The sequence below is a fragment of the Ambystoma mexicanum genome, chromosome 11 (genome assembly GCF_040938575.1).
Source record: "Ambystoma mexicanum isolate Mex_15411 chromosome 11, UKY_AmexF1_1, whole genome shotgun sequence".
Taxonomy (NCBI): domain Eukaryota; kingdom Metazoa; phylum Chordata; class Amphibia; order Caudata; family Ambystomatidae; genus Ambystoma; species Ambystoma mexicanum.
The window spans coordinates 1242919746-1242940497 of record NC_090934.1 but is presented as its reverse complement, the minus strand read 5'-3'; the positions used below and the strand labels follow the sequence as shown (position 1 = coordinate 1242940497).

The window sequence follows — 20752 nt, the reverse complement described above, 5'->3', positions numbered from 1 at the left end:
CTGGTCCACTCTGTGCCAGAGCGAGCTCCTGGCTGCAAGCACCTTTCATCTCCTCTCTCAGGCAGGCAGAGGACTGGTCCACTCTGTCACAGAGCGAGCTCCTGGCTGCAAGCACCTTTCATCTCCTCTCTCAGGCAGGCAGAGGACTGGTCCACTCTGTCCCAGAGCGGGCTCCTTGCTGCAAGCACCTTTGATCTCCTCTGTCAGGCAGGCAGAGGACTGGTCCACTCTGTGCCAGAGCGAGCTCCTGGCTGCAAGCACCTTTCATCTCCTCTCTCAGGCAGGCAGAGGACTGGTCCACTCTGTCACAGAGCGAGCTCCTGGCTGCAAGCACCTTTCATCTCCTCTCTCAGGCAGGCAGAGGACTGGTCCACTCTGTCACAGAGCGAGCTCCTGGCTGCAAGCACCTTTCATCTCCTCTCTCAGGCAGGCAGTGGACCAGTCCACTCTGTCCTAGAGTGAGCTCCTGGCCGCAAGCACCTTTGATCTCTCTCGGGCAGAGAAAAGCCCCACTGCACCATCAAGGTAGACGGACGTGAGGCGAGAGTGATGGCAGATTTCGGCTCAGACCTCACCATATTGCGTTAGACATGTTCAAACGCTTGGTCGGCAAAGAGAAAGTGAAAGTTTGCATGAGCAAGCACAATCCCACATTCTGTGGTGGGGCTACAGTGAATTTACTGGGATAATTCCGTGCTACTGTGGAGTTCAAAGGAAGAAAGTACAAAGACCAAGGTATACTTTGCAGAAAGGGACCAAGCTGTTTAAGGGTGGGACGATGAGAGGAATTTCCAGAACTGTTGACAGACACACCTGGGAAGAGCAGGAACTACGTACACAAAATCAAACTGAAACAGGGTGCTGTACCAGTAAAGCACAAGGTGAGACCAGTACCAGTGACAGCCAGAAGCGCAGTGCAGGCAAAGCTCAACAAGATGCTGATAGAAGGGACGATTGAACTGGTAGAGTTGTCTGAATGGCTCAGTCTGGTTGTGCTCATAAAAAACCAAAACACAGGGGACCTACAAATTTGCATCGACCTAAGTAGCTTGAATATTGATGTGGTATCGGACGACTATCCTTTACCAAGCATCAATGAACTAATTCTGTTATTGAAAGAGGTTTTCAAAGCTCGACATGAGGGACACAACCACCAGATCAGTATGCATCGAGAGTTGAGAACTCCTACAGCTTTCATAACTCCATTTGGTGCATACGGGTTTACACGAATGCCATTCGGCCTATCCTCGCTGTGTCGGCTTTCCAACGCATGATGGACTCCTTTTTTAAAAAATATAGGGAATGTGTCCTACTTTCAGGACGACATCCTGATATATGCTGAGGATCAGGAGATGCACGACAAAGTGATTTGCAGAGTGCTAGCCAAATTACAGAAGGCAGGAGTTCAATTAGGCTACAACAAGTGCATATTACACGCTGCAGAAGTGGAGTACATGGGCTACACAATATCCAAGTCAAGGATCAGCCCAAAGAAGGATCTGTTGCAAGCCATAGTGAAGGCATCCCAACCCAACAATAAGGAGCAGTTGAGGTCGTTTTTAGGCCTGTCAGAGTACTATGCAGAATTTGTGCCTAACTTCTCTGAAACCACAGCCTCCATTAGGGAACTACTCAAGAAAGGCGCAGACTATCAGTGTAGAGACGAGCAGTCGCAAGCCTTCAAAGAGGTCAAGCAAGGAAGCTATCATGCATGCACCCTGCCTCCAACCATTCAACCCACAGTGGAGAACAGTGATCACTACCAACGCCAGTTCATATGGATTGGGGGCAATGTTAACCCAGAAGAAGGGGGATGAAGAGCACATTGTGGCATTCACCTCAAAAGCACTGTCAGAAGCGGGAAGGAATTACTCCACCATAGAGAAAGAAATGCTGGCATGTGCCTGGGCAGTAGATTACTTTCGAACGTGCGTGTGGGCCATGAAATTTCATTTGTTAATGGACTACAAGCCCTTAGTGCATATGCTGAGGTCAGAAGATACCCAACCCTCCACTCCCGGCTTGGCCCGCATCAAAGCAAAGTTGCAAGAATATACTTATGAGATGAAGCATATCGCAGGCTGGAAAAATGCTCAGGCGGACTGGACTGCCTGTCCAGGATGCATGAACGAAAAGACACAGCATCCAGCTTCCTCAAAGATGAATGCGCAGTTAATAATAATAATAATAATAATAATAATAATAATAATAATAATAATAATAAGTTGCATCTCTAGGTGATCTCAGGAGCAAGGAGTTTCTGGAGATGAGTGACAATCATTGGAGGGTGGAGGCTGCCAAGGTTACCATGACAAAACAGGTCACTGAATAGGTCCAGAAAGGATGGCCGGATGAGAAGGTGGTCCCGAAAGGCCTGCGTCCATATTGGAAGATAGCTGAAGAGATTTTTTAACACGAAGGGATGCTAATGAGAGGCGATCAGTCAATCCCACCGGTGACGCCGAGGAGAACACATCATGTGCAGGGCCCACGCAGGACACCTGGGGAGCAACATGACGAGGAAGCGTGTGAGAGAATCATACTAGCAGCCTGGCATGAATTCAGACATAAGAGCAATGACGGAAAGGTGTCATGAATGCCTTAACAGCGATAAAGGACTCAAGATCAGGCAAGCCCCATTACACCCAACGCAGGTGCTGGAAGGGGTGTGGCAAAAGCTAGGGTTGTACTTTATAGGGCCATTGGATTTAATGAATCCGGAACACAAGCATGGGATTGTGTTGGTAGACTACCTCTCGAAGTGGATGGAGGTAGAGTTTGTCCTGGAGATCACCACACCCACCATGATCCGCTTCTTCAAAGATGTCTTCCAAAGAGAAGGGTTACCAGGGAATTAGTCACGGACAATGGGGTTCAACTTGTCTCAAGGGAGATGGAAACATTTCTGAGGGAAAATAATATTCACCAGATAAAGGCAGCCCTATTACATCATCAGGCAAATGGCCCGGTGGAACGCACAAACTGGTTTATCAAAGGCGCCATGCAACTAGCTAGAGCAGCTGGATTAGACCCTCATAGCTCAGTTAAGGAAGCCATACCGGCTCACTGTCTCACCCCCAATGGGATCACAAACATATCACTGTTTCGCCCCCTCAGAGGTGGGAGAGCAGCGTCCAACTTAGTCCCACCATGGCTGTCAAAAATAAGAGAAGATGACACAGTGGACATGGAGGAGTTCGTATGGTGAATGCGGAGAAGCAAAGAGTGCATGAAAAGGAGGAACGAGAAGAGGAGAGCTCCACAGCGAAGCACCGTCCAAAAGGGTCCAAAAAGGCAATTAAACTGCGACATAGAGACCCTGTGACGGGATTCAAGTTTAGTCGACCAATGAGAGTGTATCAGCGAGGGACCAATCATGTGTGCACCCTTGATGGGAGGAGATGGAACCTAGAACGTGCAGCTGTATATGAAAAGAGAACAGCAGCAATGCATAGTCCATCAGTTCAAGACCATAATAGCATTGAGAGAAGTTCTGGCGGTGACCAGTCGCTAACGGAAGCGCAGTCTCAACAGGAGATGAAGCAGTCTGAAGGAATTCAAGCTCAAGAAGTGAACAGTCCGAGAAGGAGTGAAGTACTGAAGGAGAGGAGAGCAGAGATGGAAATGCCCCCACGCAAGGGAGAGGTAGAAGGGACTCGTCCGCAAAGTGAAAGGAGAAGACCTGGACATTTTGCAGACTATGTGATGGAATAACTCTTTGTTGCTCAACAAGAGGAGGTATGTGGAGTCGACAAACTCACGAAAAGTCGTGCCCGACCTTTTTGCGAGAAGACCGCGACCCAGCGTGAGGGGGGGCTGGCCGTGAAGCACCATTCGGAGCACGGGAGCAGCAAAGGATGCCATGGCAGCCCCGGCAGTCCTTCGGAGTTCAGCCTAACATTGACTGCAGCTGCACAGCTCCACATCCTGCACCATCCGGTATAGCTGATCAGTCACCAGCATAAGGACAGTAAGGGCCCGTATCTGTAATTATGCAAGTCGGCAATAACGCCTCCACCTGTTACACGTAACCTGTGTGTGCATGATCATTGAGTGGGCCACTACAGTGACCTTCTCCGCCCAGTCCTAAAATAAAAGTGGGGGGGGCTCATTAACATACTAACTGAATGTGGCATCACCAGAAATTAGCATATCAAGGTGCCCTCTGGAAAAAGTGGGTGAACTCCGTCCATCCGTGTGTACCCTCGACTTGTGCCCTGCCACCCATACAGTACTTTCCATGATCACATGAATATAGTATAAATATGCACTGCTTAGCAAGGTCTAATATGAAACTGTGCACTAAAATGTACTTTTATTTTTTGCTTGTGATAAACCCAAATATTGCCTTGGGCTTCACATTCCCTAGGACAGAAATAACGCTTCCTATCAAATGGGAAGATCAGTAAGGGAAGGAGGATTGTCAGGCATGCCATCGCGTTGCCAGCGTGGCAGGAGTGAAGATGCTGCCGTCCGAAGACTCCAGAGGCCAGCAGGAGGAAAGAAGACTGAGTAGGGATCACAGGCCTGACCATTGGCCTAACCGAAGGCTGAAGAGCAGCAGGGTCTTCAGTCTTGGCTGTGCCCCGTGGCGAGACCCGGGTGATTGAAAGGCACCCCTTCTTAAGATCTTTCCTTCTGGTTAGGATCCAGCTAGAAATTTCCAGAGGCAGCAAGAGAGATAAGGAGGTCGTTTTTAGGCCCTCACTACTAACCAATCAGCTCATAGATACTAAGGGCTGTATCAGGAAAAAGACACCCTATGCCAGGAAGTGTGCCAGTTGAAGGCAGACCTGGAGAAAGGTGAGTCTTGTTTTCAGAAACTGACTAACCTAAAAGTAGGGAATGAAACATTAGTGGGGCATATGAGACAGATAGAATGTGACCTAGAGCAGACAATGCAGACCAAAAATGTACAGAGGGAGGAGATCAGTCTCCTGCAACAGAAATGGTCTGAGTATTCCCAGTCAATACAAAACGCACAGAAAAAAAATTAGGCCATTTGTGGGGAGATCAGGGGACTCCAGGGCCAAGTAGTAGCACAAGGTAAGGTCTTAGATGCCAGTCAAGCCCTGGTAGCAGAGTACAAAGATCAGGCCTCTGCGTACTACCGAACTCCAGTGACTGCCTTGGGATTTAGGAACGCCTGGGCTTGGGAGGGAGAGGGGAGCGAGAGAGGGACGACGCTTGGTGAGACCCTCCTCAAACATTTTAATGAATACCCTTGAACCGTCTTCAGGGGTTGGTGTGTTCTTGAGCACACCTGTGACACATCAAACAATGATACTGGGCAGGTGATGTGGAACTTAATAAGCGTTCATGTTACACTAGTGGCTGTTATAATGATATGATGTCTTCTCTATTTTAGTGCAATGGTTTGAGTCATGGATTTAATGGAGCGTGGAGCCATCCTTTATACATTTGACTGATTAAATGATGTATTTTCTTCCTCACTGTGACACACACCTGGTTGAAAGACAGTGGTCTGGTGAAGAGACTCGATAGGTATACATATCTTTTATCAGTATACAAATCCTGACCACAACTGAAAAGCAATGTTTACACGTGTGTTTTTAATTACACCGCGAGTTTAATCAATGACACTAAGACACAGGAAGCAGGGGCCTCCTGGAGAGTCTCCGTGGGGCGGAAAGGTTTCAGACCCTCCACTGGCGCAGGGCCCTGATGTGGGATCCTTTGAGGTGAGGAATGTAACCTCAGAATCTCATCTAAAGATAGCCCCAATGAGGATAAGAGGGTGGGTGCCTCAGTGTCTTCATCCTAGAACACATAACAGCAGCGGATATGCAGGCAACAGAGAAAGGACATTGCTTACCTCCGCGACCCTCGCTGTCCGCTGGCTTCACCTGGATGGGGCGGTTCATCTACAGGGAAAGATGGAGAGAGGACAATTAGGGACCAATGAGAACATTGGGATGTTGTGAGCATCTATAAGTTTGAGCAGAAAGAGCATGGCCGCCATTTTGTTTTCCTTTCGTCTAATCTGAGTTTCTGTTCAATTCAAGTAAGCGATGCCACACCACTAAAGTGATCTCAATAAAAGGACCATATAGCCAGATGGATTAGCAAAAGGGCAGAGCTGGCAAAGAGCAACATGCCAAGCTGTCTGTGGCTCAAAAAGAGGTCCATGTGTTGCAATCCTCTTTCACAGCAGCTAAAATGTCAAGAATGGACTCTCATTTGCAGTAGCAGCCCCTGAATGCATGGGTCATGTCTGCTATTGGAGCAATGGCACATATGATACAGGTTATTTTCAGAAATGGTGTGGTAGAAGGGGCACCGTAGCCCGCTAATCGTCCCTTTCCTCGTTCACGTATGGTTTCCGGTGGCGTGCATTTTGAGTATGTCAATAATATCCAAATGTGAATACGACATCGCATTATAAGTGCTCACATGACGGTAACTGTAACAACTGGCACTTTTTCTGATACAAGCATATGCCTTTCTGACATGCCTTGATGCCTAAGTTAATTCAAAACAGATCGGATCGGATATATCAAACCATGACAAAACATACATCTCAAACATCGTAAACTTTACATCCTATAAAGTGCTTGCTTTAATCGCATGAACAAGCTTAATTAGACATTTTCATGCGCTTACTTATAGTTGCATGCGCAGTCCCGCGAGAACAAAAGTATTCATTGTAACCCTGTATTCATGTCATTGGCTATTTTAGTAATTGACACTTGCAAGGACTGCCTTGGTGTTGCAACCTGACAAGACATTATGATAAACATCCAATCCCATATTTAGTTTTGGCTGACAGGTGTCTCAGCCGTCAACTGTTATTGCTTAGATGGTAGGCGGGTGAGAAGAATCGCAAGGCCAGATGCTGGCTCCGAACCATTGTGTGTGGTGCGTAGGCTTCTGCTGGGAAAGTAGTGCAGTGGAACAGAATGTACTGCACAGACCATGGGGCCAGCAGATAGTGCCCTGACAGTATAAAGGCTAGGTGGGGCATTGCAGTGGTGAACAACGGTGCCCCATGTATAATGGTAGGCTCCACTGCCTTATGTACAGGCTGCTATATCTGTTAAGCAGGGGGGTCCCTGTTAGGTTACATGACAGCTTCATCTCGTGCCTTCGGGGAGAGAGGATGCTGCCGGCACGAATCTGAGATGGCGCAGCATCGCCCATTAGGGCCAGCAGGGGCATCTGTCCCTTCAGGCAAAAAGTGACGCCATTGAGACCCACTCACAGGAGGTGGCAAGCGCGTCAGGTGTGGAGCCTGAGCACGTGCTGGGGTTCCCCTGAACATTTCTAAATTAGCCAAACCCCTAACACACTCCCATCCCCACCCCACTACTTACCTTGTCCCTGACTCAGTGGTCCCTGCAACGCCTGTTCTCTTTCCTTCCGTGATCAGGAACCGGCGCCGCAGGGTCCGTTCCTTTTTTTTTTGGGACTTCAAGACAGCTGCGGGGCACACCCCCGCAACCCTGCTCACACTATATTGAGTAGGGGCTGCGGGGGACACCCCCGCTGCCACCCCAGCCCTTTTTTATTTTCATTTTTTCAGGGGGATGGCTGCGGGGGTAGAGGTTTTGGTTGGGTCTTTTCAGTCTTTTTGGACAAAATCATAAAATAAGTGCCAGTTTGAACCCGGATACATTGCGCTCGAAATTAATTCGAAAGGAATTTGAACTCTTAGGCTCTTTGTTTGCAGTGGGTTGCAAGCATTTTATTTGGGTGGTTTTGGTGGTCAGCCGACACATGTTTCGACCTCTCAGGGTCTTTATCAAGGCTGAGTTTGGTACATTAAGTGTTTATTGTGACACATGGTGACAGTGATTTTTCATATTATTTGTTGAAGGCAATTTGAGGAATGATGATATCAATTTAATTGTAAGTTATATACAAACATATTGTTATTACACGTATTGAGTGTGAACATTGGGGAGGAGGGCGAGGGGAGGGAAAGGACAAGGTTGAGTGTTAGTTAAGGGCTATTGCTTTTGGTTCGTTATGTGTTTCATGAGAGCCCTATTGTCGGGCCTGTGAGTTTAGGTAGCCTGGCTTGGAGGTCTTACCCATGTTGTTGGTGGTCACTGCCTGCTGGTGATGCTGAGTTGGGCGTCAGTTAAGACTCATGATATCCATAGTTGTCACCCGGTTGGGCAATTTGTCTAAAAGTAGAAGGTGCAGTGGGTTAGACTCTGGTGACTGTATTCCCTGTGGTATGGACGTTCTCTTCAGGACCAATTTCCTGGGATTGTGCGTCTAGCTGTGCAGCAGGTCAGGCATGGCTATGCGTAACCCTTGGTGTCTAAGGGTGGCAATGGATCAGGCATGGTTATGCGTATTGTTGGGGGGCCCTTGGTGTCTAGTGGTGGCAGCCCACTTATTCCATTGTGTATCCTCGCTGGGGGCTGGCTTGGGCTGGACTGTACTGGTGAGCATGCATCTTGTTCAAATTAGCAACACTGTTTTTGACGTGCAGAGGGAAGTTGGTTCAAAGCATGCAGTTTGGGGAGGAGGGTTCACTTGCATACTTTTTCTAACACAGCTGTGGTGCTGAGGTTACAAGACTATGGGCCTCATTACAACTGTGCCGGTCCGGAAACAACGGTGCCGGAAAGCCTACTGGCACCGCTGTTTCTGGACCGGCACAGTACAACTCTGCGGGTGGGTGCCATCCCGCCTGACAGGGTCAGATCTGCCGGGCGGGACGGCACCCGCTCTCAAGGGTTCTCATGGGAGCACTGGCACCATTGTTAACGGTGCCGGTGCTCCTGTGTCCCCATTCCGCTGGAGGCCTATAGGAGACCTATAGGATTCCAGCGGAATGGGGACTAACAAAATTGCTGGCGTCTGACTTCCCGGCCACCGGACTGGGAATAACCCAGTGGCACCGGGAAATCAGGTGCCGGTAATTCATTACGGGTCTGCGACAACCTGGCAGTTTTACCAGCACGGTTACCGCTGGACCTGTAATGAGGCCCTATGTCTATAGTCTAAAATTGAGGGTGTGCAGTGGGAGGAAGGTGGTCAATTTACTTGACATGTTCCTTATTAGCAGAGCTGTGGTTGTGAAATTACAAATCTATATGACTCAGGTGAGTCCAAGGGTGGGGTGGGAGGAGCTTTTATACAGCCTCCTCTATACTTATTACCTGGCCAGATGGCCCGGTCTGCTCTTCTCAGCTTTTAGCTTGGAGTAAGGTCTGTTTGGCAATACAGGACTATTTGTGCATCAGCTCCGGGTGAGGAGTCGCGCACTAATATTCTGGGCATGCGGTGGAGGGGAGGTTGCGCACTACAATTCGGGACATGTGCGTAGCAACTAAGCAAGTCATCATGACTTGCTGGCCTTGGGTCGCTGTGCTCTCTTTGCGGGTGCGCGATTCTGGCCGTACTCTGGAGATCGCCATGCACATGTGCCGAGGCCTGCAGGGTCTCTTGGGTGCACATGCGCACCATATATTTGAGATGTGCCTTAACTATTTTCTGTGCCGTCCGCTCAAGTTAATGTTTTCCCGTCTGCACATGCGCACAATGTCGGTCTGGTGGGTGGTGCCAGCAGCTGCCTTGCTCTGTGAGCGAGAGCTGTGCTAGTTGAGCTGTGCATGCATGGTGCGTGGCTCTGAATCCCTTATGTGAATTAGGGTTGGTGTACCTGCCTCGTTCTGTGAGCGAGAGCTGTGTTGAGTGAGCTCTGCGCGGATAATGCGTGGCTCTGAATCCATTATGTGAGATATAGTCGGTATAGCAATAAAAGGATAATTCAGTATCTTAATTGCTTCTAGTTTGGTGGGTGTTGCCTGGTGTAATAAAAGTGGGGTTCTGATGAATACAATGTGTTTGCGTGCAAGTGTGTTTGTGAAGATACATGAATGCGAGTATGTGTGTCAGGTTTTCATATTCTGTGAACCTAAGAAGGAAGCCGTGGAGGGCTTTTGTAAGCAAAATACAAGGTTTAAAAGAACATCAACGCATTGTGCAGTATCCTAGGATGACAGAGAGGCATGCACAGGTTTGTGTGCACATGTATGTGTGTGCATGTATATGTTTGTATGTATGGGAAGCAAATGGGCAATTTAGGGGCCCTGAGCGTGATAAAAGGGCAGCGCATGCATAGGAAGAATGACATGGGACAGAATTGGGTCAGAAATTGTTGAGACAGGCATTATCAGTGGCAGTGGCAGCTTTTGACACTGGGGGAGTCGGTGGGGGGTTCCCGGGGGTGCATTCGGATTCTAAGGGATTCATTGATAGACACAGTTTGTGAATACTTTCAGTGGAGGGGCCTAAACATACCCCCAAATTGGCGCATGCGACCGAGCCAAGCGAGTAAGCTCACAATTTTTAAAATAATGTGTTGAAATGGTGAATTATACAGAACAATGTGTGAAAAAAAGGGTAAATAGCCATGCAATTTATAATTGGTTCTCTAAGGTAACACATGAAAAGATCCAATAAATACCGTGTCACCATCAGTACCCAGAAGAATTTTACAATATTTTAATGAAGCTGCAGCCACAGCCGTTCCATGCTAGTAATGATCAATGTAAATCACTTGCATGAAGTTGTGCCTGCAATCTAAATATGCCAGTCATGAAAGTGAATTGCAGTTACCTTTCCTGGCATAGATTATAAATATGAAGCTCCAACCACAGCCTGTAAATCACTTGCATGAAACTGTGGCCACACTCAATCTATGCCACTAATGGTCACTGTAAATCACTTGCCTGAGGTTATGACCACACTCAGTCTATGCCATTAATGGTCATTGTAAATCACATGCATTGAGCTGTGCTGCGGCACAATCGATATACACAAGTCACAGTCATTGTAAATCACTTTCATGAGGCTACCGCCAACCTATGCCAGTAATGATCACTGTAAATCACTTGTCTGGGGATGTGGCCACAACCTATAAATGCCTGTAATGGTCACCTTAAATCACTTGCTTCAGGGTAGCAGCCAATTTATACCAGCTATGGTCACTGTAAATCACTTGTGTGTTGCTGCAGCCCCAATCTATGCTCGCAATGGTCACTGTAAATCTCTTGCACAAGGCTATAGGCATAATCTATGCCATAAATGGTAACTGTAAATCCCTTGCACATGGATGCAGTCATAATCTATGCCAGTAATGGTCAGTGTAAAGCCTGTGCATGATGCTGTGACCAATTTATGCCAGTACTGGTCACTGTAAATCTGTTGCAAGAGGCAATCAAACGTAACCGTCTATGCTACTAATGGTTGCTTTAAATCACGTTTATGAAGCAGTGTCCACAATCCACAACAGCACCCTATGCCATTAATATTCACTGTAAATTACTTTTATGAAGCTGAGCCCCATTTACTCTAAACCACCCCTGCTCCACAAACACAGCAAGCATTGCAGTTACATGCTCAGACACATGCATACACACTAACATACACATACAACACAGGCTCCTAGACACACACACACACACACACATCAAAAACACATGTATACAATACAAAACTACATACACTTTTTTTTAAATACACCTTGTCTTCGGTCTGCAATGCCTGGTGGAAATACATTCAGGAAATGCTGGCATGCCCTGGAAATACTTGAACACATAGGGCACACCAGGCTCTAAACCAGTTGTTGCTGGTTGTGCAGAAACCTTAGGTCCAGGAAGTGAACCACACTGCATGGTCTGGTGCGTACATGCTTCGTTAAAAACATTGTTTTTACAGCCTTGTGGATGCCTGAGGGGGTTGCATTGGGCACTGAGGAGGTGCCCAGTGTGGGTGACCACCCCACCTCGCCCTGTGCTCCACCACTGGCCATAAGGATTTCTTTTGGGGAAAATCAGCATGAAGCAAGGGCAGCACTGCCACATATTGAGACAGGCAGCCCCCGTGATTTAGTTTGATTATTTTATTTCTATAACACCTTCACTAAGGCGCTTTATAAAATGAATGATTTGGTGCAATAAATTATATAATATCCGGAACACCAGAATACAACAGAAGAAGAAGAATGGAAGATAAAGAATCTCCAAAAAAGACAAATGAATTAGGCAGACCAAAAGAATCTTAAAAAGTGAGAGTCGAACTTTAAATGAGGAGCTGCAAGACAAAAACCTAACAGCCCCCCACCAAAAAATCATTAAGGGGACTGCTCACAATCTAAACATACATAAGAATGGTCCTGTGCCAGGACCTTGGGGCCATGGTCCCCACCACTACCAGGACAGCTACTGGGTACATCTAGATGAACACAAACATCCATGTGAAGTCAAGGGCCTCCTCAAATATCCAGGAGCACCGGCCACCACTCCACCGCCATCTTTGCAGTTGTCACCGCCCACAGCAGCAGCACAGGCAGACTCGGCTAAGTGCAATGCACATCTCCTCCTGCATGCCACAGTCTACTTCCAGCACTTCATAGCGGTAACAACCCATCCACCCAAGGTCCATGACAAGAGCCTGGAGCATGATGTCAGAACCCAGCAGCTGCGTAAGCATGACATCCTCCATGGGGCTGCCACCTTCCGGCGCAACAAACCCGGATAGTTTGTCCCTGAGGCCCACACCGAGAGCCGGAAATGCAGCGCCAGAGCTCCATACACCACCACCGTCACAACAGCAATGGAGGACTGGTGACGGTCAGCGGAAAGAACCCTGCAACGTAAATACTGCTTCTCGATTAGCCATTTCCTTTAGGCACAACCAACATGAAACATGGACAGTGCTGCAATATGTTGTTAAGACAAGAAGGAAAGGCCTGTATATGAGACGCACGTTGATGACAACGTTAATGAGTGCTTGCAGGAACAGAAGCCCTGCAGGCCCTCAAGAAGGGTACTGTCTCAGGTGGGGGTCTACAGGGCCTATGCTCTTGCAGGAATTAACTACCTGGCACTGGTAAAGTCCAGTCCATCGAAAGCCAGGAGGGCATCTAATTTGATGTTCTCAAGGCCTCTAATGGGCAGCAAGTAGATCAGACTTAGGGAGGAAAGTGTTTGCCATTTTTCATTGGAGAGAAGATAGGACAGAGGAGTAGAGCGAAGCTGATGGGTCAACAAAAGATCATTTTATTTTTAAAAGGAGGTTTCTGTGTACACCCATGAGTGCTTTCGTGTGCGTGTGTGTATACACACGAAGGTGTGTGTGAGTGCGTGTGTGCGTGCGCACGTATGTGAGTGTGTTTGTGGAACAGGAAGTTGTAAGGGGCTGCCAGAGTGCAGGGGTGCAGGGTGGATCACAGGGGCTGCAAGGGCACGTTGGATGGAAAAGCGGCACAGAGAGAAACATTGGGAAATAACTTGAGCACATTTGGGTACAACTTGGGAACAGAAAGCCCTGTTAGGGCACAACATGGTTTCATAGAGCCACATTGGGCAGCAAGCACGTTACCTTCGAAAACACCTGAGTGTAAGTGTCCATGTTTGTCTGTTTCCTCTGGGTGGGCAGGCTATGTAACCTTCCTGAGTGTGTGCCTGTTCCCTCAGTCTAGCCTGGTTAGCTGACTTCCACAACATCTGGGGGTGACTGTCATTGTGTGTGCCTGTTCGCTCGGGTTATGCTGGTTTTGTAACCTTCCATGACAAGGGAGGGTGATTGTCAGTGTGTGTATGTTCTCTCAGTTTGTAATGGTTGTGTAACCTTCTATGACATCTGAGCATGATTGTCAGTGTGAGTATCCGCTCCCTCAGGTTTGGCTTGTTATAAAACCTTCCAACATATTTGAGTGTGATTTTCAGTCTGAGTCTGTTCCCACAGGGTGGCTTTGTTATGTAACCTTTGATAACAACTGAGTGTGGTGTCATTTTGTGTGTCTGTACCCTCGTGGTGTGCAGGTTTTGTAACCTTCCATGACACTGGAGGGTGATTGTCAGTGTGTCTGGTGCCTCAGGGTGGGCGCATTATATAACCCCTAAAACCCCCAAGTATGACTGTCAGTGTAAGGATCTGTTCCCTCAGGCTTGCTTGCCTATATAATCTTCCAAGACTTCGAAGTGTGATTGTCAGCATGTGTCTGTTCCCTCTGGGTGGCCTGGTTATGTAACCTTCAACAAACACCTGCGTGTGATTGTCAGTTTGAGAGCATGCTCCTGCGTAGAGTGCTAGTTATGCATCCTTCCACAACATCCGAGTGTGAATGACATTGTTTGTGTTGTGACAAACCAAGGGTATTCATTCCTTCTTCCAAGGGGGGAGTATCCCCTTTGAGTCTAGGTAATTTGAGCCCGCTCCACAAGAGCCTCCCTAGGGGTCTGGGCAAGTTGGACCTCACTTAGGGGACAAGGGCTCCCGTTCCCATGAGGAACTCCCTAGACCATCTACCATCATAGCATATATGGCACTCTCAAATATGAAGAACATTATAAGATCCAGAGATGTGGCTGAAGACAAAACTAAAATACCTCATTATGTACAAGGTCAAGGTTTTGTTCCTTTAAGGAGAGACGTACCTATAACTGATACGAGTAGACTGAAGACTTAGAGCACACCGGGGAGAGGCAAAGCACAGAGAGAGAGACTGAAGAGCGTAAGCAGGGGAAGCCCTGTTACAATGTGACACATGGAAGAAGCAGAGCCGAGGAGAGCAGTGGAGCCCACGACTTTCAGAGAAGTACTGACCACCAGAGGGAAATGCTGAACGGGGGCGTTTCCCAGCAGAGAGAATCAGAGGAGATGGGAATCCTAATTCCGATGGTGTGGTGATCACAACAACTTCACGGTGAGCAGTGATTCCATCAAACAGCGCTGAAACCACCCAGCCGGGGAGTGAATGAGACACCCTGCTACCCGCACTGATAATCGGTCACAACAAGAGAGAGGACCGAGGGTGAAAGACTGACAACATTGAGAAACACGAAATCCAGAGCGCAGGAGGAGAAGCCGAGCAAGCGCCAGGCCCAATGGCATTCCCCTGCAGATTCAGAGGTAATGAGAAAACCCGGGAACCGCCAGAGCATTATTTTGGAGCTGGAGAAACCCGTCCCAATGGAATTGATGAGAAACTGAATATAAAGTAATTTAATTAAAACTGCATTATGCGATAAAAAGAATAACAAAAAGGCCTAAAAGAGAACACATTAAGACCTGGACACAAATACCCTGGGAATGAATGTGATGTCAAATCAAGTGAACCAAATAAGAGCAGAGATAATCCAATTGAGCAACCCCAGGAGAAGGGGCAAGATCAAGTCACAGGAAAGTATACCCAGATTAACAAGGCCTGTGTTACAAGAGTCAGAAAGGCATGCAAGCCTAGATCGAAGTATAGGAAAGAGTACTAAAAAGGAGTGTTGAAAAATTGTCCTTAAAGAGGGGATAAAACTCAAGTGCATTGTGAGAGAGTTACATGAACCTATCCAGAAGGTGACAAGAGACTATTTAAAGATATCATACTAAAGAGAGCACCATGGCGTAAAGAAGAAACATTGCCATAGGAGACAACTACAAGAGGGGAGATATTCTCCTGATCTAATTTCAGTTAGATAAGATAGTGGTAGGGTCAGTTGGGACCAGTGTTGGACCGTGGACATATTCTTTTGGGTCTTCTTGACTGCCAAGCACCTTTAGTCACTTACATAGGCAGGGATAGCCCTCTAGCAACAGGGACAGCCTTATCATTATTTTAATAAACACCAGTAGAAATGTCCTTCAAGTGTCCATCTCCTTCTTCCAACCTACCATATTGTGTTCCCTGAGCGATGGACTGGTTATAAAGTATTCCATGACGTTCGAGTATGATTGTCAGTGAGTGTATCTCTGCTCCATCAGGGTGGTATTCTTATGTAACCTTCCACAACACTGGAATGTGATTGTCAGTGGGTGTCTGTTCTCTCGGGGTGTGCTGGTTGTGTGTCCTTCCGTGACATATGAGTGTGATTGCCAGTTTGTGACTGCACCCTCACGGTGGCCTGGTTATGTAACCTTCCACAACAGCAGAGTGTGATTGTCTGTTTGAGAACATGTTCCTGCGGACTGTATTGGTTATACATTCTTCCACAACATCTGAGTGTGAATGACATCTGTGTGTGTGTTCCCCCAAGATTGGACTGGTTATAAAATCTTCCATTACCTCTGAGTATGATTGTCAGGTTGTGTGTCTCTGCTCCCTCGGGGTGGCATTGTTATGCAACCTCCCACTCCATCAGAATGCGATTGTCAGTGTGTGTCTGTTCTCTCGAGGTGGTCGTGTTTTATAACCTTCCACAACTCCTGAGTGTGGTTGTGTGAGTGGGTCTGTACTCTCAGGGGGAGAGGCTGGGGGTAGTGGGTTTGATTGTGTGAGTGGGTCTGTTCTCAGGGGGAGGGCTGGAGGGTAGTGGGGTTGATTGTGTGGCTGGTCTGTACTCTCAGGGAGGAGTGGGGGGTGGTGGGGTTGATTGTGTGAGTGGGTCTGTACACTCAGGGGGAGGGGATGGGGGAGTAGTGGGCAAGGTCATGTAACCTTAATCGACCAAAGAGATAAAAACATGTTAAGTTCCCAGTCTAATTATATTAGTATTAATGTCTGTATGTTTACCTCTTTTTTGAGGCAAGATTGCTCACTTAGATGGTTGCACTGTTTAAGATACCTGCATTATAAAATCTAAATCACCTACACAATTAGTCTCAAACATATTCTAATAATTAATTATTTGGATATATCCATTTTGGACATAAAACCAAGAAAGCAATTACACAATGTTCCTCCGAAATGTATCTCCCTACTCTGTTCTTCTCGGCTCGCTCCACATTCATGTTCATGTTCCCAGGATTTTGATAGGCATTGAGCTGCCAAGGGAAGTCAATTCCACTTAATGGTTGATGTCGCTACTCGCGAGACGGTCTCGCCACCCAATCTGGACTGCGCGCTCAGCAGCCTGTTACACATGGGCACCCATCCGTCCCTTATGAGAAGACACCCTGACCCTGCAATCGCACCCCTGCCGTTCCTGGATGTGTGCTTGGTGTAACGCCAACCTCATGCCTGAACTGCAGGTTTGGAGTCTCTCTGCTTCCCCAAGGCACTTAACCCAAATGGGAAAGTCAAGTTAGCGAATCCTTGCTTCCCCGGGGCAGTTAAGCCTGTCGTCTACAAAAAAAGTGGTAAAAAGTTCCACTGATGCTGGAGGAATTCTGAAAATCACATTATTTCCTTGAAGATTTACACTATGTCAGGGTAGGTGTGTAGGGTACAATGATGTACATGTGAGCCGGCTGATGCATAGACACAAGTGGGGGTAGATAGTGAGAGGCAGAAGGGTCAAACGATCATAACCACCTCAAAGTACCATCTCAGTGACTCCCATAGGCGGGCTATTCTAATAGGAAATCAGAAGAATCTGTATTTATTTATTTATTTACAGTTTTTATTTAGCATGAACTAGACAAATACATTTTTCAGAGCGCTGTACAATTAATATTAACACAAATAATACAACAGTCTGCAAATGACAATAACAATCACCAATAAAACCCTAATCCCGTCTAATAAAAACTCTTTAAAATAAAAGCACAATTCTAAAATCTAGTTAAAATAATTCTGAAGGATTTCGTTTAGGAAATATTCCAGTTAAAAATCATTAGCAAAAACTAGTTAAAACGAATTCTCAGAACCATGTTTTTTTAAAGAATGTAAGGGGGCTACAAACATTGAATATTCGGTCACACTGTTATAGATTGAGCAGCATGTTCCCACAGCTGAGAGCATTACTGACAATCTCACACTCCCCATTTCGTTACACTGACAAAATAACACCCACAATATTGCTTTCGCTTGCTCAAGGTCATCAGTGAATTATGTTGAAGCCCTTTTTTTATTGAAATGTCCATGCAGTGATATCCAAGTCAGAGTGACAAATCATGATGGTGACTGTGTACAGGGCACCAGAGAGAGTGGAGGCTCAAATGTAGATGAAGGCAGGGTTTTTCTTAAGCATTGACGACTGTGGAGCGAAGAGCAAGGAGTACCTGTCTGATTTAACAGCGGGGGCTCCTCTATTGTCTTTCGCTGTGAAAGTGGGGCTTTCCTGAAACCAGTCAATCTTGAGGAACAGCCTATAGGTTAAGGTGTGTTGTAGTTTTATATTTCTATCTCACTCTTGAGGGCAGTTCACCATGTACCTTGTCCCAGCTTGTTGGATGTCCATCGATCCAGAGCACGAGGAAATATGTAGGATTAAATGTATGTGTGTTGGCGGCAAGTCGTGGTCAGGCCTGGAGCACAACAATGAGACTTTGGGCCATGTCCTGCACAAACTGAGGTCTTCATTGGCCAGCCTACGGCATATTAGTGTTTGCTTGTGGACAACCAACACTGTAGTAGTGTTGCAGCTACCAACAAAAAGAAAACACATATATTTGAAAAAACATCTGTATACCAGACCAAGTGGGGACCCATGCTAGGAGTCGGCATGCTGCAAACCCCCGCCCCCTCCAGCCCTTTGTTAGATAAGAGGAAATATTTTCTTCCACTAAAAACACTGAATGGTATACACTCACCCCAATGAGAACCATCACTCACCCTCATGTTTTAAATTCCCTACATGCTATCAGTTAAGTCTGAATGTTTCTGTCTCCCAGACTTTGCCCTCTCTTTGCCTTTCCAGCTGTTTTGGCCCCATTTCCATTTCACCCCATAGACCACGGTCGGGCAGCCACCAGGAGCGGGTTCACAATTTGCCTCTACATGGACAAGGCTCTGCACTTTAAGACCACTGCTGTGGTGATGTGTGCAGTAAATGAGACAAATAACATACCGTAACATAACACTCTGAAGGATTTCCATACCGACCACATATATGTATGGTTGGTATGGAAAACAGAAAAAGGTGGGAGAAGAGATGACACGTAAAGGCAAAGCTGCGTAAGGGCAACGGGAATAATGGGGTGTCAGGGTTAATCTGGGTGAAATCCCCTCATTAAGGAAAAAACCCACACAATATTGCCAAAATAACAACTGTTGCCAATATGGGAAATTCACATTTCTGGCATACACGCAATGTGTTTAAAACGGTTTCCAGGGGACTGACTAGGGGATTATAAAAATAAATGTTTATCTCTCCTCTCTCTCTACATACATATATATATCATTTGAAGATGTTGTCATTGACACTGGCTGGACTTGCTCTTCTTTCTTGAAAGGCAAATTCAAGTTCAATCCTCCTATGCCTACTGGTGGTTGCATAGAGTCCTTTCATGATCTTTGCATAGTGGTTGAACGCACATTACCATTAACTTCATCATTTTCACGCAGGTGTCACCTTAACCGGTCTCAAATTGATTCCTTGGAAGTATTACAAAGTTTGAGAGATGTTGTCATCAAACCCTCTGATAACGGTTCTAATATTGTTCTGGAAGATCAAGCAGATTATGTTGCTGAAGCCTTCAGACAATTAAAAGACTGCATGTGTTATTCTTAGTTGTCCTCTAATCCCTTTTCCATGTGACATACAGAATGGAGGGCATTAGTTGACAAATGGAGTGAGGTTGTCATGATTGATGGTGATTTGGTAACATTTTATGTTCCCCCCACCTTCACGATTCCCACCATTTATTTTTTGCCCAAAATCCACAAATTACTTTGTCAAGCCACCTGGTAGACCCATTGTTACTTTGTCAGGTTCATTGATGAAAAATGTATCCCGTTTTGTTGATGAAACTGTGATTTTGTTTGTTTCTGTTTTGCCCGCCTATTTGAAAGAGACCAAGGATTTCCTATGTCATATCAATGAAGTCGCATGGGAAGAAAGCTTTTGTTTTGGCTCATTACGAGGTCGACAGTAAGGGGTTAACGGCAACGGTAAGGGTGCCGTTGCCGTTAACCCCTTACCGCCGCATTACTAGGTCCTTTAGCGGGTTCCGCTATGGGCGCGCGCCCTTAGCGGGAGCTGCTAAGGGACCAGGGATCTAATAACGGGCTCGCTATTAGCGAGCCCGTTATTAGCTCCTTCCCCATTCCCATTGAGCCCTATGGGGGCTCGAATGGGAATGGGGAATGGTTTTCAGAATAGGGATTTACCGGGTCCTCCAAGGTTGGAATGAACCGGTAAGTACCCATTCCGAGAACCCGGACCCGGAATGCAGTAAGGGGGTAGCCATGGTGCTAAGAGCACCGTGGCTACCTCCAACCTCATAATGAGGCCCAATGTCTTTTTGTCTGAAGACATTTTTTTCCACCAAGTGCGGGGAACTGCAATGAGTAGTTCCTTTGCTCCACCTTATGCCAACCTTCCAATGGGCTTGTGGCAAGCAACTATTCTAACCGAAACATATCTGAATTTTTAAATGACCGGCTTGTTGCTTGGTGGCATTATATTGATGATGTTTTTGTTTTATGGAAAGGTTCTGAGTTGAGTTGGGTTGACTTTGTTAGAAGAATTAACATAAATAGTGTTCATTTGGCTTTTACTGAAAGTCATACCACTTCGGAAATGTTCTATCTTGATGTTAAAGTCACTTTGGACAATGATGGGCTACATACTACTTTCTACAAGAAACCCACCAATTTGAGTCTTCCATTACATGCCAAAAGTAGTCATCCTACCCGTTGTAAGAGTAGTATTCCTTACAGTGAATTTGTGCATTATTGCAGAAATTGCTCTGATTTGGTCACATTTAATAAATGCTGCTCTGAAGCATACCAGCATTTTGTATCCTGTGGCTACTCTAAAGGCATCATAGAGAATGCCTGTGTTAAGGCCAGATCACTTGATAGCGACAAACGTCTTACACCAAAAGATCCTTCATTGAAAAGACTGATGATGTTCCACGTTTTGATGTGACATTTGGTCCCTCTTCAGAT

At 46.6% G+C, this 20752-nt stretch overlaps 1 protein-coding gene across 20 annotated transcripts in view; it reads right to left on the bottom strand.

Annotated features, from left to right (window-relative positions):
* Positions 1–20752, bottom strand: part of CELF6 (CUGBP Elav-like family member 6) — a 582701-nt gene that overhangs the window by 226243 nt on the left and 335706 nt on the right. For all 20 annotated transcript variants that reach the window (XM_069624632.1, XM_069624633.1, XM_069624637.1 and 17 more), the window contains one exon: positions 5837–5885. In XM_069624632.1, coding sequence (XP_069480733.1) covers positions 5837–5885 — 49 coding nt within the window. The remainder of the gene's footprint in view (positions 1–5836; positions 5886–20752) is intronic.